The sequence below is a fragment of the Triturus cristatus genome, chromosome 4_2 (assembly GCF_964204655.1).
Source record: "Triturus cristatus chromosome 4_2, aTriCri1.1, whole genome shotgun sequence".
Lineage (NCBI taxonomy): Eukaryota > Metazoa > Chordata > Amphibia > Caudata > Salamandridae > Triturus > Triturus cristatus.
In genome coordinates this window covers 401099054-401122971 of record NC_140586.1, presented here as the reverse complement: position 1 = coordinate 401122971, position 23918 = coordinate 401099054, and the positions used below count along the sequence as shown (strand labels likewise).

At 42.1% G+C, this 23918-nt stretch overlaps 1 protein-coding gene across 2 annotated transcripts in view; it reads left to right on the top strand.

Moving 5' to 3' along the window:
- The window catches only part of DPYD (dihydropyrimidine dehydrogenase), a 3539101-nt gene that overhangs the window by 2103038 nt on the left and 1412145 nt on the right, over positions 1-23918 (top strand). For both annotated transcript variants that reach the window (XM_085601856.1, XM_085601855.1), the window contains exon 13: positions 2609-2824. In XM_085601856.1, the coding sequence (XP_085457982.1) occupies positions 2609-2824 (216 nt within the window). The remainder of the gene's footprint in view (positions 1-2608; positions 2825-23918) is intronic.

Sequence of the window (23918 nt, the reverse complement as noted above, 5' to 3'; positions counted from 1 at the left end):
CCAGTAATTTGTGAATGTCCCCAAACTTTAATTTTGCTCTAATTTCTGAACTGTGATCTATATTTATGAAGCAGTTGTGTCGCCCTTCTGCCACACAGTGGGGCAAAAGAGTGACGCAACTACTAAGATAGATCTCTCAAGACACGCAAGGCCACCTAGAGTAGCCCTGCGCAGCTTGATAAATCTAGTAACGCTACACAGTGAAAATCGCTGCATTGCATTACTCTGCTGACCAGGGACGCATTCCACAGGTGGAGTGTGGGTGTTCCCACGCATCCACCCATGGATTTTGACGGTTTTGCAACTTTGCCAATACTGGTAAACCTGGAATGCGTCACAATGCTACATCTCCCTAGGTGAGGCGTAACGAGGAGAAATATCTTTATTTCTTCTTGTTTTTTTCTCTTTCTGTGCGAGCTGCATTCTACAGCACACACAGAATGAGAAAAATGCCTCAGAGGGTTGTTTTTGTGCAGGAAGGGACACCTTCTAGTACAAAAACAATCCTACTTATACTGCAGGCACGCTTGCACCATGGTGTAAGTGTGCCTGCGTTGGCGCTAGGTAGCACATTGTGTGCCAACCCAGGGAAAAGCCAGCAATGCACCGTGTAATGTTAAATACGGCCCACTCATGCCCTTTTCCTATGCTGCGTGATTTTTTTTATAAAGGTGCCCCTAAATATCCATGTTTCATCTTGAAATCATCACTGTATTCATTTAAATATAGAGTCCTGCTTTGGGTTTTCATTTAGTATAGTACAGTACATTTAAGCACAGTTTCATTCATTTTCCAAAATAAGAAGTGTAGCTGAAGTGAGATGCCAAATCTTTTGGCACCACAATCACATCTAAACTCGAGCAAAACGTGGGAACATTTTTGAAAAATTCATATACATTGTGGTATGCTAATTCTACTTTATTTATTTTGGGGTTGTGCTATTTTGGGGTAATTTCTGCCCACGGAAGACAGGTTTGAGTTGAAAATTTCAGAAGAAACTAATGCACAGTATTATCAAGATAAATTTTCAGCCTGTGATCTTCCATTGCCTTGCATAACACCTGTGTGGAAGTTGGAGCCTTGTGTTTAATTGTCACAAGGAATATCTTGTGTGCAATTTTGCGTAATTTTCCTTAAAATTATGTGTCTTTAACAAAAGATTTTTTTTCCAAATTCACTCACGCCTAGTGGAATCATACCAAGTGAGCCAGGGCGTACGAAATTCTTATAACTTGCTTTCGCGTAATTATGTGAAATCGTGTCAAAATCACACAAAATTGCTTGTAATGCAAATCTGCCATTTTGTGCCATGTTTTAGCACTTAATGTGTCTTCATGTCAGATTTTGGCACAAGGGTGCACTTAAGCAAAAGCACGTGAACAACAGCTGTTCACGAAGTGGCGTAATAGCGTGATGTGGGTAATTTTGCGCAACAATTGTGGTATAATATTCCTAGCGTAATTTACATTTCGCCCAGCCCTTGAATGACTCCACATGAACTTTGACTCCTATCAGTTAAAGAAACGACATACCAAAGTATTTAACATAGATGGAACCACAGGAAATGGAAAAGCATTCCTGCTGCAGAGCAAAATGAACACACAGCTTGAAAATCTCGCCCAAGATGCAAAACAGCCAGAAACGTCCCTCCCCACATCCCCATCCTCTCCTATTTGATACTGATAGACAAAATACCTGGCCATCAATTCCTTCCAGCTTCCCATGGGAGGGTAAAATTGCAAAAGATATTGGGGGTTGCTATGAAATATAGCGTAGGAGGAACACTTTACTGGCTAAGGTAATTGCAAAAGTTGCAACAGGATTCACCTGGCGACCCCTCCATTGTTTCCACTTCTAAGCACCAATAAGCTTTCACGTAAAGATGCATTGATATACAGTTATTGGCTACAGCAAATGATGATTCCACTAGCAGTATTTATTTCTGAAGTGTGCATAGAATATTGCATTAGAAAGAAGTCTAACTTGGGTCTTTCCTGCTGCATTTAATGTATTCCCTGTAGCCTTAGAGACCGCAGTAGCCGGCTCTACTAGCCATTAAAGGCCCAATCCCTTGTTAAAGGCCCGTCCTGAAGGTAAGGGAGTTTAACAAGGGAGAAGGCCTTTTATGGCTGGTAGAGCTCGCTATGGGGCCTCTAAGGCGATTAGAACATTCCGCCCGTAGAGGACAGAATGTTCTAATTTGTAAAACAAAGGCCTCACAGAGCCTGAGGGGGTTGAAAACCCCTTGGGCTCCGTGAGTTCTTTGTTAAACATTGGAATGTTGATGCTCAGGGCTTCTACTGGCGAATACAAGCCCGGAGCACTCTATTGTTTTTAATGGAGCGCTCAACATTGCAGTGTTCTAATATTGTTTAGACGCCTGTCAAATCAAGTGGGCAAAAAGGGCTATATTTTCACTTTTTATGCAATACTTTTTTAAGTGAATCCTATAAAATGAAAAGCTACTTAGCAAGGAATTTTTCATATCGCAAAGACTCAGAATATTTGTGCCAAAATATCAAAAGTCAAAGCATTGTCAAACACATGATTTCTTTAAGTTGAGTTGTGCTGAATGTATAGAAAATGTTAATTGCGTTTCTTTCTGCAGTCATTCCATGGAGCCACGCTTGCCCAAAAACCCGAACTGCCCCTGTTTTACACTGCAATTGACCTGGTGGACATAAGCGTAGAAATGGCTGGACTGAGGTTTCCAAATCCATTTGGACTAGCAAGTGCGCCCCCCACCACCAGTGGTCCAATGATCCGAAGAGCCTTTGAGGCTGGATGGGGTTTCGCCTTAACAAAGACATTCTCTCTTGAAAAGGTAGGACGGTATTACTGTGTACTGAGAAATAAAAACAAAATTGCTTGGGCACATCCATTCATGCACATAACATGCCATAAAAATCTTCCAAGAGCACACTTATTTTCTTTCACACTTACCTACCCAACCCTCTTCCAAACATTGAACACTCTACTACCCTCATACATCGAAACACCAAAAACCAGGCCCCATTGATTAATGGCACACTCATGTCCTACAATACCCTGATAATGGTAAAAAATTCTAAACAATCACTCATAAAATAACATGATAGTAAATTAATGCGTTAGTCTATACGTTTGTCAGCTTGCAAGTATGGTTTTACTATAACGAGACTTGGTTCTAGCAAGATGTCTTTCACCAGTTTGGTTCACAAATACCGAAATAAAAATAAATAGATTCTATTGATATCATTGAGGGGCAAGAGGCATCAAATTGCAAATATATGCAACAAATTGGTGTTTCATTGCTATATCTTTTGTTTGCCTCTGTCGCATAATATCTGCACGAGAATGATTGAATGTTTCTAATTCAGATTAAGAGAGGACTTTTTATCAATCTCTTATCTGAAAGTTATTTTATTTATCATGTTATAATATAGATTTTGCACACAATCTGTGATTGTTTTCATCATTACCTCAAAAAGTGTGGAATATTTTCAACCTGAATTGTTCTATCTACTGATTTAATCAATCAGGTTTTTATTGATTTAGATCTCATCAGAGATCAACATTATAAAACTTTCAGAATCAGTGCAAAATTGTAAAATGAATGACATAACAAAAAATGTCTATGAGAACAATGGTAAAAAATGTTTTTTTTTAAATGCTTACAGTTTTTAATACACAAATTCATCAGGTGCTGATCAAATTAAAATGATCATATCATTAATTCTGGATAAATTATATTTAAAACATATGGGTTTTTTAAAGCCGTTTGAGCTTCTACCAAGACTTTACTGGGGCAGACATATAAAACATGCACAATATCTTGGACTCCACCCCTACATAATTCACCAGATCCTGATTTTGTTACTTGTGTCACTCCAGTGTTTAGTGTAAGCTTTTAGTGGTAAAACCTCTAAACGTAGCATAATAGTGCTGCGTCTAACACTGTGATCTAATGTAAGTCTCAGATATTTTTGATCAATCGTATGCTACAAGTTGTCAGTGAAGCACCTGTAAGGTACTAAATGGGAACAGTTTGCAATGTCAAGATCGTAACTCAGTCTCTATGTATTTTTTTAAAAGAATAGTTTAAAAGTGCAGGTGACCAGGACTGCCGAAGGGTGATAGAGCGCTAAAAATGCTCTAAAGCAGTCGCAAGATTTTCATTAAAAATATACTAGCTCGCTTCAGCCATAAATGTTTCGGTATTTAAGAGACCTCTCAAAGAGCCTTTAGCCGCATGCAGTAAATTATATGCCTAATTATGTTTGCCAAAGATCTAGCATAGGCGCTAACTATCATGAGCTCTAAACGTAATGCTTGTACTGGTGAGGCTACTGTGTCTGAGAATGTTTCTTTATCCGAGTTATGGTTCAAAAGTGTTTTGATTCGCTCACTTTTTGTCTTGACGATTATATGTCTTCCACAGTGAATACATGATTAGCATTTAGGAATGTTGAGCAATTCTTTGTCTATGTAACTTCACCAGGAGGTACCACCTAGCAAAATATACCTGAAACTGTCCACTAGACTACTTATATTTTAAATATCTTACATAAACTCATTCCTATTTGTGCTGTGTGGGAAAGGGGGTGTAACTAGTACAGTTAAATCTCAGTGCAGTTCAGTGTCAATACACATCCATAAAAAAGGTGTTGCAAGGCATATTCATCCGTTCTATGCAGTCAATTATGTTTAAGGCAATGATATACACCCACAGACCGTCAGGAGACTAGTGAGCTAATTGCATGTTATTTCTTTGGTATCTACTGTAGCACAAATGTAGCTTGACCCTAGCCCTAGCAGTGTATCACTTTAATAGGCACATATTAATTGCTGTGAAAGCTTCACAAACATGACTGTCTGGCTGTTCGCTGAGGTTGGATCCCAGAAGCCAGGATGTCTTAAGTATTGAAATATTTTTACACATACACACACAGTCATATCTACATACATGCTGACCGGCCTTTGACCACAATGGAGTGTGTTTTTACTATTCTAACTTCACATACGCCTTCATACTGGGATTGGTTACATAGCAGACCAAAGCACATACAACTACACTTTTTTAATGCACATTGGGGACACAGTCCCTACGAGACTCCAGATTTCGCACTCAATTAATAAATAATCTTGTTAACACGTAATAGAACAGACTGCCCATTCGATTCTATTTCTTCCTTTCTTAAAGTCCAGTTGGCCTAACCGCTGGGGCTGTCGACCTCGAATCTGGGGAACTCGGTTCGAGTCTCGGCAATGACGCGGAACATCCTGTGATTCTGGGCAAATCACTTCATCTCCCCGTGCCCAACAAAAATGAATGTGTCCTCATGTAACGCAACTGGTGCTATGTAAAGCGATCTGGTGCCCGATTCGGGTCAAGTTCGCGCTATATAAAACTCTGTAAAAAATAAATAAAAAAAAGAACGCTTTTAAAGACGCACATGTCCACTCACAGCCGAGCAGCAGTCATGCCAGGCTGTGCCTATTTCAGCTTTAAACATATAATGAATCAGAGTTCTCAGATTCTGGAGTCTTCGAGCAGGAAGGAGGTGGCATTTTGCTTATTCACGCAGTGTTTGGAGATGTAGTGTAGCAGACCATGCCTCGTTCCAAGCTACATTACACAGTGGACTACAATTGTGGTCTTAATGTCCATCCTTTATCACAATAGCGAGTTTAAGGGTAACATTCTAACATCTCGGCTTCCCAGTAGTTTATGCACACCCCATTGAAGTACCCATGACAGAGCAGGTGCACAACAACAACACTGTAGAGTGCTCATTGGACATTCATCGTATGACTGTATCGTTCTGTTGTGTAATTTACTCATTTTAAACTAAACAACCGCATTTGAAATAATTCCTTTCACATAATCCTCAGAACATTTACGAAACGTATGAGCCTTTTGGATGGGTTTGTAAAAGGGACGGGGCCCCAACAAGCAGTCTGCTGTGAATAATAGGAAAAGGTTTCACGCTGACCCCAATCACCTGGCTGGGTAGGATCTAAGGCAGCCATATGTTTCTCTTTTGAGAACTTTTCAGTTTCCTCCACGTGGCTGACTGCAAAAGCATCTGGAAGAAGGACTAAACTGAGAACCATGAATGAAAGGCCATAATATAGTCCCTACCCCAAGCAATGCAAGAACGAAACGAAAGTGCTAATCATCGTCACATAATGTTTGCAGTGGTGTCTTGAATTGTGTCTCACAACACTGCACACTCTTGTGAACGCAAAGTGCCTGATTACAGATCGAGTGGCGTGTTATCCCTGGTTGGGATATACCAATGTGCCTGATCAAAGCTGCCCCAATATGTCCCATCTGGATTTACAGGATGTGGGAAGACAGTTGGAGTTTAGCAATTGGACAAACCAGCCAATAACATCACAGGAAGATCGGACAGGAGCTGAGGGTACAAGTGCAACCTGGCCCCATCTGAATCCCTCCTGCAGCACGGGGAGCATGGGTGGCTCTGCCCTCCTTAGCTCCAGCAACTCCTGCCCACTGACACACTACCTACCTCATACTATCCCACTCTCATTTACCAGCTGTAAAGAGAACATGGGGGATAGGAGCATTGAATTACACAATACTGGCAATTCCTTGCATAGTTTGACCCAGAAAAACAGATCTGCCTAGTCCATCCCCATTCCATATTGACTGACTATTAACTCCACTGTACAGGCAGGGTGTTACTGCAAAGTATGTGTCTTAATGAGTGTAGGGATTGTACCCGCCAGCACCATGCAACTCATAATTAGATTCTAAGGAGCCAGGGATTCCTACACCCTGACCCCCGAATCCCAACACACAGTCAGTTCTGGAGGACTCTGGCGTGCATATTCAATCACACAAGCTATTATCTACTGCCTTTTCCAACTGGTTAAAAGGCCAACCTTTACAGCACATCCACTCATAGTTGGCACAAACAAGCATTCAATGAGCTAGGAGGCAAACCTGAAACTTAACGAAAGACACAATGATACCATGGATTCATTGATCTTATTCAATAGCCCGCAAGCCGGAATGGGATTTTAATGGGTTTAACCAGAGAACAATAGCTACTAAATGTAATATTAATGATTATTATATTTTCTCTTCATCTGTACTAAAGAGGCAGGTCTTAATAGTATTAAGAATAGGCTCAATGTGGTCCATGGAGGAGCAGAAAAGTGCGAGCCACAGTGAGGCAGCGTTTTAGGAAGTAACGTAGTTACTCATCGTGGACAGGCCAGAGGTGAAATGGGGGGTAACGCATGTAGAGTCAAAGCTTCAGACAATTGGATTTATGTTTTATGGGGCCCATTCTAGAGCAAAAGAAGGGCAATGTACAGAGAGGCAGGGATTGGGACAGGAAGCAAGATACTATGAGTCAACCGTGAAGGGAAAGGTGAGCATCCCACATAGAAGGACAGGTTGAGACAGTTCACATGGAATATGAGGTCCATCCAAGAGAAGAAAGGGGACAAACTATTAAGAGACCCATTTTACCCACACCAAGAGGATGAGCTGAATCCAGTCAATCTCTGATTGTAAGTGAACAACGTATGTAATGCGTGTCTGAGTACAGAGGAACAGAGGTGAGGTAGGAAGTTAATGTTAAAAAGAGTTTGACGGATGAGGTGATATGCTAAGGGCAGATTGAAATGGGCGACAAAGGGAGTACTGGTCCTACCAGGCCCCAATGTGTTGAAATAAGGAGGACACTACAAGAGATCTCCCTTACCTCTGTGTCCTTTTCTAAGATGGCTGATCTGGAAACTATGATAGTAGAAGTTAAGCGTTGAAGAGGAGGAAGGGATGGTTGGAGGAAGGCCTGCCAAACGCAAGAGTAAAAAGGACTCCCTTTAATTCCGTTAAGAGGAACTGAGGAGAGAGAGTAGGTTGTGGCAGGGCAGCAAATCTCAGATACTAACATAAATAAAACAGGAACCTATTTTACATTGACTCTACCTTGAATGCCCTGGAACTCCCATTGTCCTTACAAATTAATTTAATGCGAACACACGTGAATACCTTATTGGCTGTTTGCCTCCCTCACTATTTGGTATCTCACTGTAGTCAGCAAAGCTTTGTAAACACATATACTGATGTCAAAAGGGAACCATCTCCTCAATTAAGCTTGTAGCCTAAATCCACAGGGATCAGATATTTAAATATTACATTCAGCGACATGGTAGATGGGACAGCAAGATAACTGTGAAACTAAAATGAATTGGGCCACTGTCCAAATATTGCAAGTGGCCATTTCCATATATGTGCTACATGAATGGTTTGATACCATGCGGCCTGCTGGTGAGCATTACACGAATCACCGACATTTAGCCTTGCAGTCGTTTGAAGCTGGCTTGAAATTACCCCACTGCAAAAATGGCAAGTGGGAGGACAGCAAAGCTAGGGCACCAAATATTTTAATGCAAACATGGTTTTACATAAAGGCAACAAGCCTGATGCACAAACGCATTTTGGAGTGTGTAGAGCAGCACTCCTGCAGTACTATAGTACATACCTTCGCATGCCTTTGGAAATTGCCCCCAAAACATAAAAAAATGGAAATAAATGGGAATATTCATGTGCAATTATTCCAAATTGAAAGCCTGCGCTCTTTTTGTGCTATTTCAGGACACCTCATAAAATGCATGTAAGAGTATCTCATAGAGTACTTTGCATACTCCTAAATGTTTTTGATAATTTTCCCCAAAACAGTCTAATATCTAATTTAATGTCTATGTCTTAACAGGGTTACAAAGAAGTGTGAATCGTTATTAGCAGATTTTTCCTTAAAATGCATACTTTTAATTTAATTTACAACGTACATTATCCAAGCCTATCTCTGCAGAAGTTTTATTTAATTGCCATACTATTTAGAACTAAATTCCACTGCAAAGAGGTTATTTTTAACAGTATGTAATGCAGAGTCCTGACATTTCATACTCATGTTTTCACAGAAGCACACTAGCCAGGTTGGAGAAGCATGATAGGAAAACGTATTTTACCATTTTAATTAAGTCCAATTTGTCCAGCCTGCATATGATAAAGAAATTAAAAGCTTACCCAGGAGTAGGGCGAATTTAGAGCCCTGCCTGAACATCTGCTTGAAATTGTATTATCCTACCCTGCTGACTGCATTACCCCATCATTGTTTCCCTTGATTGACAGTTGAATATTGCACTATCTACTGAAAATATGTTTAAGTGAACTTTGTTTCGTATTTAAGAATTCAGTGCATGTCTCTGATTTCCATCCCATATTTATTTTCCTTTAGTCCTGACATTTGTATATGCCAGATTGAGGTCTAGCACACAGCGGCAAATAAAAAACAGACTGTGGATTTATACCGAAATGCCAATCAAGATATAGGCAAACAAGGGTAGTCCAAGCCGCCGTGGTCGTATAGTGCGCGCAGAAAGAGCATTCCCTTTAAAGTGAAAATTGCGGGTTTGTTAAAATCATGGGAAAGTAGGCCTTCCACTATTTGTTTATTCACTTCTATTGCATGGAAAATAATCCTAAACATTCTTAAAGATTACCTATTTTTTTGCGTTGATATGTTTTATAGCACATTTCATGTTGAGATTATGTGAATTAGAGAGGAGCAGAGAGGCAGATATTACATTTTTATACAGTGCTAAGGTTCAACATGATTCCAATTTGTGGGGTAGATCTGGACTTCGCCAACATGGTAGTGCCACAATTGGGATTGCAATTCGTGCAATAATTTCACCATATGTAGTTTTCCCCACTCATATACTGCCAGTTATTACGTCGAGGTATTTGCTTTAGTAAAAAAATCATGGTGTGTGGTAACAGATCGACCCTGGGGAAAATGTACCTCCTAGTAAGTAATTCTAAGTGAGAGCCTTACTATTTCCCCAAGTGCACTTCTGACTTTAGCTTCGATGATGGTTAAATTCACTCTTGAGTCCAGTATGTGACATTCTACAGTTGAAGATGCTCACTTGTGAGTTACTTACGCACACACACATGCGCACACACACGCACATACCCAACACACACCCCCGCACACCCGTTTACCACACTTGTAAGTGTTGCCAGAGATGTGCCACATCAGTCAAATAATAAACCAATGGAGTGGGCATCTTCCTTAGTTTCAATGAGTGCTATTCACAACTACCTGCAGGTGCAAAACACCTGAAGGAACAGAAGGAGGCATGAAAGAAGAAGAGTCACACTGTGATATTATACTTCATCTGCAAACAACGATTTCTAATGGCAAAATTCAAGTGTTACGAATCGACTAACAAATAGAATTATAGACAGGTAACTGATTACATTTTTTCTTTTATGGATTTGCAATGGCTTTTTCTAAACCATCCTTTGCTATTTAATTTGTTAATAGATATAACAAAAATAAATGATGTAGCAAGAATCATCCTCAGTACCCACCCAGTGGATTTCATTTTTTATGTTGCTAGATCTTTAAATTGTTTGGGAAATGTTGGTATGCACTGATGCATCTGCTCTGGACAGGAATGCTCTCTACATGGAATCTACAATCCCTTGGAAATAGTCGTTCTTTAGAATGTAAGTCATTTTGAATCTATATAGGAAAGAGTTGTTAAGGTCAAACTGCATAGACTGCAATTTCCACCGCCATTTCTACTAATGTTTGCAATAACAATCCAGTGCCAAATGCCATGTTTGCCCTTCTCATACCATGCAGATATGGATGGAAAAGATGCACCCGCGGTCCATGAATGGCACTGGTGCAATCCTTTGCATGGCTCTGCTAGATATGAAACATACACACAAAATAACCACCCTTTTTGGGTAAGAACGCCAATCTTTACAATGTTTTAAAGGGCAATGATATTACGAAGAATGAATCTCACAATTGTGTACATTTTTTAAACGGACTTGTTTTGACAAGCAGTTTTGGACAACGCTCAAAGATGACCAATTATTTCATGAAACAATAGAAGATGAGCGCTCGGTTTTCTTAGTGGCATGTTTCTCCATTCATTAAAAGAAGCAGGCGCGCGGCAGTATCCACACCGAGCACGCATCTCTTTAAATATAATTAAGGCTTTCGCAATTATTTTTAATCAGCTAATATATTATGCTAATTTTCAATGAGATTTCATTGAAAGAGCAGGCCTGTCTTGCAATATCAAATACAAAAGCCAATAATGGTTCAATTAGCACTTCAAAATGCTGCAGATTATCATTTCGAGGTATTTAAGCAACATCTCAAAGACGGTTGGGTGAAATTTCTTGGCACATAGAATTTTAAAAATGTATTTTTCCATTCCCTTCAGATAATTGTGTTATTCTACAAACTAAGAAACAAAAATAATATTTTTATTTTATAATGTTCTATTTCCACATTAACAAAACATCAAGAGAAGCAGAATCACGACCGTGCCATAAAGGAAACAAAGAAGGGTGGGGAGAGCACTTCATACCCACTGATTGATTCAGAGATTCACAATTATGTAGCAAACCCCAAGTGAATAAAATAGGTAGCACGTCTGCATCTGTCCTCTATGGTCTATTGAGTAAGTGCAGCTTTAAGAATTACATTACTGTGCATTTGTGAATGCACGGAGGAAAATGAATTCCTATAGCAGTTTAGTCGTGTTCCAAGACAGTGCTGTCATTTTTATTTGAAAAATGTATGTATTTATTTTTGCTATTTCGTTGACTGTGAAAATGTTCAGCACCACCTGTTTGACTTTTCGAATGTGCTCGTTATCTCTTAGATAAGGGACACTCTAAGCAAACAGATGTACTGTAAAATAACAAAATAAAATTAACACTCAGAATACGATGTTCCTAAACCGTTTTGTAAAATAAGATGAATGAACCAATGTTGACTCTTTCATACTGACGAAAAATTTGATGTATTTGTTTGCTGCAACTATGGCTGCCAGGTGAGTAAACGGGGATATTTTCCTAGAGCCTAAATATGGCCGAGTGACTAACATACATGTCTTATCTTATTACATAGCATTTCTCCAAGACTCTTGCCCCATCTGTTCACCTCCCCTAACACCTATATTTTGTATTGTGAATTTGTGACCGAAAGTGACTGTCATTTCTGTTGCTCTTCGGTTGAACTGTCTGCATCAGATTATTTTGCTTCTCGTTTTGTGTTATATGATGTTCAACTCACTTTTATTTTTTAAAATTTTCTTTATTGGCATTTCCCGTTAATGCAACATTAATGCAGATTATAATTTCAAGCAATGAAAGCAAATTCTTGATAACATTTCCATACAACGACTTTGACAAGTGCAGCATTGATACATAGGTCAACATGATATACTTCTCGAATCCCCCATGCCTCAGTGTCCACCCTCCCACCCCCAGTACCCTTCTATCCTGTGGTGTGGGTGACCATTTGCGAAACTTCCATCTCGAGGCCATAGGATGTTCAACTCACTTGAACCTTTCTTTTAGTTCTTTGAGTATATTTGCTGGATAATCAAGACATTTGAATCACAAAGTCTGGCTTCTGCATTTGGAACAATAGTCTCAGATGTTTCTTTCTGCTTTGAGCAGGAACATAGGATTCTTTTGCGTAAGCATGTCTCCAGGGACAGTGGGTCTATTTCACTTCTGATGGACCACACGACACATGCCATGGTTCCCTAGCAGTGCATACTTGAGGTTAGGCTTCTGGGTCTAATCCATGGGGCTTACACCCTGGTGGACACTGATTCACTGCTAAGCACCCCATGGTGGCCTCAACTACAGCATATTGGCCTCTCAAAAATAGTGGGAATACACAACTGCATGCTCTGTCCCACTTTCTGCAGTACCTGATGATTATGTACCATATTTGACACACGTCTGAGAACCTTGTGAGCCTCACAACCGCCCCCCCCCCAAGTATTTCATACTAATTCCATCACAATAGCACTATGAAAGGTGCTCATGAAAACATTGGCAATCTCCGTGTTTTGGGACATCATCGAGGTTTATGAATTACTATGCAGGCGCTCCCATTCAGTACAGTACATACAGTATTCTGTGAGAGCCTTTGTAGTCTCCCTTTCCGCAGGCTTTCTGTCCAAACTGACTTTAAAAGAGTCGATTGGAATACTTCTGCATGATTATTGCAATTTTGAAATTTTTATAGGACAGTTTGGACATTCACTGTAAAAACCTGAAGCACAGTATATGGTGCATTTCTAGGCAACCATATATCAAAACTATACCTGGGGCCGTAATCGTTTATGTATGTAAAATAGTGCACTTCTCCTGTTTGTGACAGGCACGCACTAAGTTGGAATGTCCTGACCGAGACAAGGAATAATCTGTCTGTTCCACACAAAATGTGCTGTCCTTAGTAGTGGTAAAAACCCAGGTATGCACTGGGGACAGCACAGAATTGAAAATAGAGAACAGAGTAGCACTATGAGGATAGAGCAGGGACGTCCTCATAAGTGAGGCAATGTGTGACTGCATCTGCCTGAAAGAGTATGAGAGGGTATGCTCAGGGGGATCTTTCTATCAGCCTTCCAAGGAGCCCTCATATTTAGGGGGCACACTAACTGCTTGTCACTTCATATATGAGACATAAATGATGCAAGTCCTCATGACCTCTTGTCCCCTGTGCCCAAATCTGTAATAGGGTGTGGAACTAGGCCTAAATCATTCCCTTATTTACATTGAGTCATACCAACATTTATTTAGGTGAACTGCCTCTTGGCATAGCATCGGCATTATCAATATTAAAATAGGACCTGCACAACCATTTGCGGAAACGTCTGTAATACCAAAGTGCTCTGAGGGTGCAAAAAAAATAGGTGTAAACACCTTTTGCAAACCTGGGTACTTCATGTATTACAGCCCCAGAGGCTGTAGAAATGAAGGCTGGCCAGATTTTGCTTTCAGCCTTTGCTGATCATGTGCAGCGGTAACCAAAACATTGTGAAAGCATCTTTTGAACTAACACCTTTACCTGTTGTTTTTCTTGTTTGGAGGACAGGGTAGGAGAGGGTATGGACATGTTTTTAAAAGAGGAAGGGTCCCCACGTACCCACTCTTGATTTCAACACACAACGATGCATTTTTTTTGAAGCTTCAAAATGACATATTCTCCATACAGAGCCTAAATGGACAAGAGCAACATCACTGAGACATAGTTACCACTCTAAACTAGTGATTTGATGAACTGAGTTTTCTCCTTAACTCATAGGAGGACGACTGTATTGGCTTCCGAGCTATAAATGTAATGCTAGGCATGCTGCTTATATTTCCTATCTGAATTGTGAGCTTATACATCAAATATATTGTTACTTTAGTGTGATTTACAAAATAAATGTTGAAATAATTAATGTGGCCATCAAGAAAGATTAAAGTCTTTGGGTTCTATTACTATGACATGGTGTGTTGTGAGTATGAGTCATTATCCATTGAACCTCTTTTAAGAGCTTACTTTGCATCTCAGTCATCATGAGGAGGAAGGACAATGAGCATTATCACTACAACTACAATATATACATACTGCTGGACCTGACCCTTTCTTCAGGGTTACCCCCAAACAGTTTTACTTCCTCCTCTTTTTTCTAACCTCTTTTTTTTTATAGCTTCAGGACTCTAGACACTTTACCACTGCTAACCAGTGCATTTGCTCTCTACTTAAAATGGGGTAACATTCCCTTCTCCACAATTGGCATATTTCATTTACTTATAGGTCCCCCTTCAGTAGCCTTTAAATATGTCTCAGGCCTACCACTGAAGAGCCTGTATGTGCAGTTTAAATTGGCATTTCGAATTGGCAAGTTAACCTACTTGCCAGACCCAAACCTTACCTTTTATTATATATACGTCACCCCTAAGGTAGGCCCTATGCAGCCATATGGGAAGGGTGTAGTGTATTTAAAAGGTAGGACATGTACTTTTGAGTTACAAATGTAAATTTGTTTTTCACTACTGCAAGGTCTATCTCTCCTATAGGTTAACATTGGGATTGCCTTAAAACATATTGTAAGTGTAATTTCCAATTACGAAAAGATAGAGATTTGGACTTTGGTATCTCTAGACTTTCAAACTAAAATCACAATTTATCGTGAATTTGGATTTTAAATTGCTAGTCTGAAAATGCCACTTTTAGAAAGTTGTCATTTTCTTACCTTAACCATTCTGTGCATCTGCCTGTCTCTGAATACACGTCTGGGTTGGGTAAAAGCTGGGCTTTGTGCATTCACTCAAGACAGTCACACAAAAAGGGAGCTGGGGTGTGACATTTGCATCCTGATGGCCCATCACTGGGCTGAATAGCCTTCCCGAGGTTGATTTGCAGGGAGGAGCTGACACCTAAACATGAATAGGTCTGTGCCTGTCCCCACACAAATTGCTGTGTTGGCCTGCTGCCGAAGGGACTGCCACTTTGCTACCTGCTCTGCCGTGTTGGCCCGCTGCCTGCTGCTTCTTGCCTGGGAGTGAGAAGAACTGGGCTTGCTCTCTACATCCTTGAACCCAAGTTTCTCTAATGGCCCGCTGGCTTGCCTCCTGTTTTCTGAAGTCTTAGCGTCATAAAAAGCCTTCTTGCAATTCTGCTGGTGTTGCTGGACTATGCCATCTGTGAGTCCTACCATTTCCTGAGGTGTCCCCTCGACTCCTGGGCGTCAGAAATGGGGTTTGCAGCTGTTTATTGCAAATATCAATGCAGGGACCACTTTGCGCTAATTGGAACCCACGCAGTGCCCTCCGAAGACAATGCAATGCTGATTTGCCGACGACATGGGTCTCGACTGTGAGGTTCAATGACCACACAGCACTGATCCGAAGACGCCACTACGAGGCTCTACTCCAACACAGCACCAATCCTGCAACACTGACTGCGAGGCTCGACTTTGAAGCATCGACCTGACTGGATTCATCTGCACAACCCAGGGATTCCTTGACACAAACACTTGCTACATACATAGTACTTTTTCAGCAGGCTTGGTCTGAGTCCTGTAGCTGACCTGCCCTCCATTACAGTCAGCCTGAACTGCAAATGTACCCCAGTCTACTGCAAAATCAAGTAAACGTTTGGCCCTATTGACTTCTAAGCACTGTTTTTGGGTTCAATATTTAGAAAATCATATCTCGACTTCTGATTATTGGATTTTTGTTGTTTTGGTCTTGTTTTACTCAGATAACTATTCTCTATTTTCCAAACATATGGAGTTTTTTTGGTGGTGTTTTTACTATGTTACAGTAATTTAAGTGTTGCACAAATACTTTACACATTGCCTCTTTAGTTAAGCCAGACTGCTCTGTGCCAAGCTACCAGAAGGGGAGTACAAGTTAATTTAAGTTGTGTAGCTGACTTTACCCTGACTAGGATTATGGTGCCTTCTTGGACTGGGTGCATACCTCTACCAACTAGAGACCCAGTTTCCAACACGTACACACACACTCACACCTTTGCACATTCCATTTATTTTGAAGTATTTGGGCTCAACACATAAACACCCACACACACGTTTATGTGCCTCCATGTACATACATGTCAAAAATACCCATGCATGTTGAGCTTACATATATATAGACTGTTTTATTTTTGATCATTTTATTATATTTTATGCTTATCTAAATATATTGTTATACCATTAGAGGTAACATCCCTATAAATATACTTCCATAGTAATATCTCAAACATATAATATACATATAAAGAGACTTGTACAAATACATCTAAAAACATACATAAACACATATGCTATTTACTCTTAGTAATATTTATTTACAACAGATAAATCCCTGTTTATACCCTCATCTACATACATATAAACATTTTTGCATAGTCACACACACACACACACATGTTTTGCATACATCTACATAGGCTGTTGTTTTTTTTGCTTTGAATTAGTTTTAGTATATTGTTGTACCGTTATAGGTACCTTTCCTATAATCATATTTACATACTGTGACATGTATGTATTATCAAACAAAGAATCATAAACCAATATACAGACACTCATCTACATACTATGAAGTACATATATATGTAATTCATAAACATGTATTGTTATATAGATAATAGATGGTTTGTTTTTGTTTTAAAATATATGTATTTTCACAGAGACACATATATATATATATATATATCAAAACCAACAGAGTTCCCTCATGTGGAAGAGCCGACATCAGGTAGGTTAATTTCAATCTTTATTGTGCACAAAGGCTGCACACACGGGACAAAAGGTTTCATCCAGAATTCATGTGCCCAAGCCAGACGCGTTTCAAGTCAAAAGACCCTTCTTCAATGGTTGTCAGCACCAAAGTATCACAGCACTGGTTCCTGTGCAGCCACTATATGTTCCATACGCCACAGTGGGCGTGGCCTCACCTACAGGCTTTCTGGTCTATGTAGTTGCACTCGGTTTTCTCAAGTGAGTCCGTGTTGCGATACTTGATTAAAAGTCAATAACATCACAGTGGATTGACGATCACCTTAAAATCATCATGTGGCATTCTCATTCCTTCATGCATGAAAACTACCAGCCTCAGCGGAAATGTCGAGTGAACATCGCCTTAGGAACGCTGTGCTCACAGCGGGGCTCTTCCGCGACCGAGGAGGCCGCTAAACAACAAAACCAACAGAGTTCCCTCATGTGGAAGAGCCGACATCAGGTAGGTTAATTTCAATCTTTATTGTGCACAAAGGCTGCACACACGGGACAAAAGGTTTCATCCAGAATTCATGTGCCCAAGCCAGACGCGTTTCAAGTCAAAAGACCCTTCTTCAATGGTTGTCAGCACCAAAGTATCACAGCACTGGTTCCTGTGCAGCCACTATATGTTCCATACGCCACAGTGGGCGTGGCCTCACCTACAGGCTTTCTGGTCTATGTAGTTGCACTCGGTTTTCTCAAGTGAGTCCGTGTTGCGATACTTGATTAAAAGTCAATAACATCACAGTGGATTGACGATCACCTTAAAATCATCATGTGGCATTCTCATTCCTTCATGCATGAAAACTACCAGCCTCAGCGGAAATGTCGAGTGAACATCGCCTTAGGAACGCTGTGCTCACAGCGGGGCTCTTCCGCGACCGAGGAGGCCGCTAAACAACAAAACCAACAGAGTTCCCTCATGTGGAAGAGCCGACATCAGGTAGGTTAATTTCAATCTTTATTGTGCACAAAGGCTGCACACACGGGACAAAAGGTTTCATCCAGAATTCATGTGCCCAAGCCAGACGCGTTTCAAGTCAAAAGACCCTTCTTCAATGGTTGTCAGCACCAAAGTATCACAGCACTGGTTCCTGTGCAGCCACTATATGTTCCATACGCCACAGTGGGCGTGGCCTCACCTACAGGCTTTCTGGTCTATGTAGTTGCACTCGGTTTTCTCAAGTGAGTCCGTGTTGCGATACTTGATTAAAAGTCAATAACATCACAGTGGATTGACGATCACCTTAAAATCATCATGTGCCATTCTCATTCCTTCATGCATGAAAACTACCAGCCTCAGCGGAAATGTCGAGTGAACATCGCCTTAGGAACGCTGTGCTCACAGCGGGGCTCTTCCGCGACCGAGGAGGCCGCTAAACAACAAAACCAACAGAGTTCCCTCATGTGGAAGAGCCGACATCAGGTAGGTTAATTTCAATCTTTATTGTGCACAAAGGCTGCACACACGGGACAAAAGGTTTCATCCAGAATTCATGTGCCCAAGCCAGACGCGTTTCAAGTCAAAAGACCCTTCTTCAATGGTTGTCAGCACCAAAGTATCACAGCACTGGTTCCTGTGCAGCCACTATATGTTCCATACGCCACAGTGGGCGTGGCCTCACCTACAGGCTTTCTGGTCTATGTAGTTGCACTCGGTTTTCTCAAGTGAGTCCGTGTTGCGATACTTGATTAAAAGTCAATAACATCACAGTGGATTGACGATCACCTTAAAATCATCATGTGGCATTCTCATTCCTTCATGCATGAAAACTACCAGCCTCAGCGGAAATGTCGAGTGAACATCGCCTTAGGAACGCTGTGCTCACAGCGGGGCTCTTCCGCGACCGAGGAGGCCGCTAAACAACAAAACCAACAGAGTTCCCTCATGTGGAAGAGCCGACATCAGGTAGGTTAATTTCAATCTTTATTGTGCACAAAGGCTGCACACACGGGACAAAAGGTTTCATCCAGAATTCATGTGCCCAAGCCAGACGCGTTTCAAGTCAAAAGACCCTTCTTCAATGGTTGTCAGCACCAAAGTATCACAGCACTGGTTCCTGTGCAGCCACTATATGTTCCATACGCCACAGTGGGCGTGGCCTCACCTACAGGCTTTCTGGTCTATGTAGTTGCACTCGGTTTTCTCAAGTGAGTCCGTGTTGCGATACTTGATTAAAAGTCAATAACATCACAGTGGATTGACGATCACCTTAAAATCATCATGTGGCATTCTCATTCCTTCATGCATGAAAACTACCAGCCTCAGCGGAAATGTCGAGTGAACATCGCCTTAGGAACGCTGTGCTCACAGCGGGGCTCTTCCGCGACCGAGGAGGCCGCTAAACAACAAAACCAACAGAGTTCCCTCATGTGGAAGAGCCGACATCAGGTAGGTTAATTTCAATCTTTATTGTGCACAAAGGCTGCACACACGGGACAAAAGGTTTCATCCAGAATTCATGTGCCCAAGCCAGACGCGTTTCAAGTCAAAAGACCCTTCTTCAATGGTTGTCAGCACCAAAGTATCACAGCACTGGTTCCTGTGCAGCCACTATATGTTCCATACGCCACAGTGGGCGTGGCCTCACCTACAGGCTTTCTGGTCTATGTAGTTGCACTCGGTTTTCTCAAGTGAGTCCGTGTTGCGATACTTGATTAAAAGTCAATAACATCACAGTGGATTGACGATCACCTTAAAATCATCATGTGGCATTCTCATTCCTTCATGCATGAAAACTACCAGCCTCAGCGGAAATGTCGAGTGAACATCGCCTTAGGAACGCTGTGCTCACAGCGGGGCTCTTCCGCGACCGAGGAGGCCGCTAAACAACAAAACCAACAGAGTTCCCTCATGTGGAAGAGCCGACATCAGGTAGGTTAATTTCAATCTTTATTGTGCACAAAGGCTGCACACACGGGACAAAAGGTTTCATCCAGAGTTCATGTGCCCAAGCCAGACGCGTTTCAAGTCAAAAGACCCTTCTTCAATGGTTGTCAGCACCAAAGTATCACAGCACTGGTTCCTGTGCAGCCACTATATGTTCCATACGCCACAGTGGGCGTGGCCTCACCTACAGGCTTTCTGGTCTATGTAGTTGCACTCGGTTTTCTCAAGTGAGTCCGTGTTGCGATACTTGATTAAAAGTCAATAACATCACAGTGGATTGACGATCACCTTAAAATCATCATGTGGCATTCTCATTCCTTCATGCTTGAAAACTACCAGCCTCAGCGGAAATGTCGAGTGAACATCGCCTTAGGAACGCTGTGCTCACAGCGGGGCTCTTCCGCGACCGAGGAGGCCGCTAAACAACAAAACCAACAGAGTTCCCTCATGTGGAAGAGCCGACATCAGGTAGGTTAATTTCAATCTTTATTGTGCACAAAGGCTGCACACACGGGACAAAAGGTTTCATCCAGAATTCATGTGCCCAAGCCAGACGCGTTTCAAGTCAAAAGACCCTTCTTCAATGGTTGTCAGCACCAAAGTATCACAGCACTGGTTCCTGTGCAGCCACTATATGTTCCATACGCCACAGTGGGCGTGGCCTCACCTACAGGCTTTCTGGTCTATGTAGTTGCACTCGGTTTTCTCAAGTGAGTCCGTGTTGCGATACTTGATTAAAAGTCAATAACATCACAGTGGATTGACGATCACCTTAAAATCATCATGTGGCATTCTCATTCCTTCATGCATGAAAACTACCAGCCTCAGCGGAAATGTCGAGTGAACATCGCCTTAGGAACGCTGTGCTCACAGCGGGGCTCTTCCGCGACCGAGGAGGCCGCTAAACAACAAAACCAACAAAGTTCCCTCATGTGGAAGAGCCGACATCAGGTAGGTTAATTTCAATCTTTTTTGTGCACAAAGGATGCACACACGGGACAAAAGGTTTCATCCAGAATTCATGTGCCCAAGCCAGACGCGTTTCAAGTCAAAAGACCCTTCTTCAATGGTTGTCAGCACCAAAGTATCACAGCACTGGTTCCTGTGCAGCCACTATATGTTCCATACGCCACAGTGGGCGTGGCCTCACCTACAGGCTTTCTGGTCTATGTAGTTGCACTCGGTTTTCTCAAGTGAGTCCGTGTTGCGATACTTGATTAAAAGTCAATAACATCACAGTGGATTGACGATCACCTTAAAATCATCATGTGGCATTCTCATTCCTTCATGCATGAAAACTACCAGCCTCAGCGGAAATGTCGAGTGAACATCGCCTTAGGAACGCTGTGCTCACAGCGGGGCTCTTCCGCGACCGAGGAGGCCGCTAAACAACAAAACCAACAGAGTTCCCTCATGTGGAAGAGCCGACATCAGGTAGGTTAATTTCAATCTTTATTGTGCACAAAGGCTGCACACACGGGACAAAAGGTTTCATCCAGAATTCATGTGCCCAAGCCAGACGCGTTTCAAGTCAAAAGACCCTTCTTCAATGGTTGTCAGCACCAAAGTATCACAGCACTGGTTCCTGTGCAGCCACTATATGTTCCATACGCCACAGTGGGCGTGGCCTCACCTACAGGCTTTCTGGTCTATGTAGTTGCACTCGGTTTTCTCAAGTGAGTCCGTGTTGCGATACTTGATTAAAAGTCAATAACATCACAGTGGATTGACGATCACCTTAAAATCATCATGTGGCATTCTCATTCCTTCATGCATGAAAACTACCAGCCTCAGCGGAAATGTCGAGTGAACATCGCCTTAGGAACGCTGTGCTCACAGCGGGGCTCTTCCGCGACCGAGGAGGCCGCTAAACAACAAAACCAACAGAGTTCCCTCATGTGGAAGAGCCGACATCAGGTAGGTTAATTTCAATCTTTATTGTGCACAAAGGCTGCACACACGGGACAAAAGGTTTCATCCAGAATTCATGTGCCCAAGCCAGACGCGTTTCAAGTCAAAAGACCCTTCTTCAATGGTTGTCAGCACCAAAGTATCACAGCACTGGTTCCTGTGCAGCCACTATATGTTCCATACGCCACAGTGGGCGTGGCCTCACCTACAGGCTTTCTGGTCTATGTAGTTGCACTCGGTTTTCTCAAGTGAGTCCGTGTTGCGATACTTGATTAAAAGTCAATAACATCACAGTGGATTGACGATCACCTTAAAATCATCATGTGGCATTCTCATTCCTTCATGCATGAAAACTACCAGCCTCAGCGGAAATGTCGAGTGAACATCGCCTTAGGAACGCTGTGCTCACAGCGGGGCTCTTCCGCGACCGAGGAGGCCGCTAAACAACAAAACCAACAGAGTTCCCTCATGTGGAAGAGCCGACATCAGGTAGGTTAATTTCAATCTTTATTGTGCACAAAGGCTGCACACACGGGACAAAGGGTTTCATCCAGAATTCATGTGCCCAAGCCAGACGCGTTTCAAGTCAAAAGACCCTTCTTCAATGGTTGTCAGCACCAAAGTATCACAGCACTGGTTCCTGTGCAGCCACTATATGTTCCATACGCCACAGTGGGCGTGGCCTCACCTACAGGCTTTCTGGTCCATGTAGTTGCACTCGGTTTTCTCAAGTGAGTCCGTGTTGCGATACTTGATTAAAAGTCAATAACATCACAGTGGATTGACGATCACCTTAAAATCATCATGTGGCATTCTCATTCCTTCATGCATGAAAACTACCAGCCTCAGCGGAAATGTCGAGTGAACATCGCCTTAGGAACGCTGTGCTCACAGCGGGGCTCTTCCGCGACCGAGGAGGCCGCTAAACAACAAAACCAACAGAGTTCCCTCATGTGGAAGAGCCGACATCAGGTAGGTTAATTTCAATCTTTATTGTGCACAAAGGCTGCACACACGGGACAAAAGGTTTCATCCAGAATTCATGTGCCCAAGCCAGACGCGTTTCAAGTCAAAAGACCCTTCTTCAATGGTTGTCAGCACCAAAGTATCACAGCACTGGTTCCTGTGCAGCCACTATATGTTCCATACGCCACAGTGGGCGTGGCCTCACCTACAGGCTTTCTGGTCTATGTAGTTGCACTCGGTTTTCTCAAGTGAGTCCGTGTTGCGATACTTGATTAAAAGTCAATAACATCACAGTGGATTGACGATCACCTTAAAATCATCATGTGGCATTCTCATTCCTTCATGCATGAAAACTACCAGCCTCAGCGGAAATGTCGAGTGAACATCGCCTTAGGAACGCTGTGCTCACAGCGGGGCTCTTCCGCGACCGAGGAGGCCGCTAAACAACAAAACCAACAGAGTTCCCTCATGTGGAAGAGCCGACATCAGGTAGGTTAATTTCAATCTTTATTGTGCACAAAGGCTGCACACACGGGACAAAAGGTTTCATCCAGAATTCATGTGCCCAAGCCAGACGCGTTTCAAGTCAAAAGACCCTTCTTCAATGGTTGTCAGCACCAAAGTATCACAGCACTGGTTCCTGTGCAGCCACTATATGTTCCATACGCCACAGTGGGCGTGGCCTCACCTACAGGCTTTCTGGTCTATGTAGTTGCACTCGGTTTTCTCAAGTGAGTCCGTGTTGCGATACTTGATTAAAAGTCAATAACATCACAGTGGATTGACGATCACCTTAAAATCATCATGTGGCATTCTCATTCCTTCATGCATGAAAACTACCAGCCTCAGCGGAAATGTCGAGTGAACATCGCCTTAGGAACGCTGTGCTCACAGCGGGGCTCTTCCGCGACCGAGGAGGCCGCTAAACAACAAAACCAACAGAGTTCCCTCATGTGGAAGAGCCGACATCAGGTAGGTTATTTTCAATCTTTATTGTGCACAAAGGCTGCACACACGG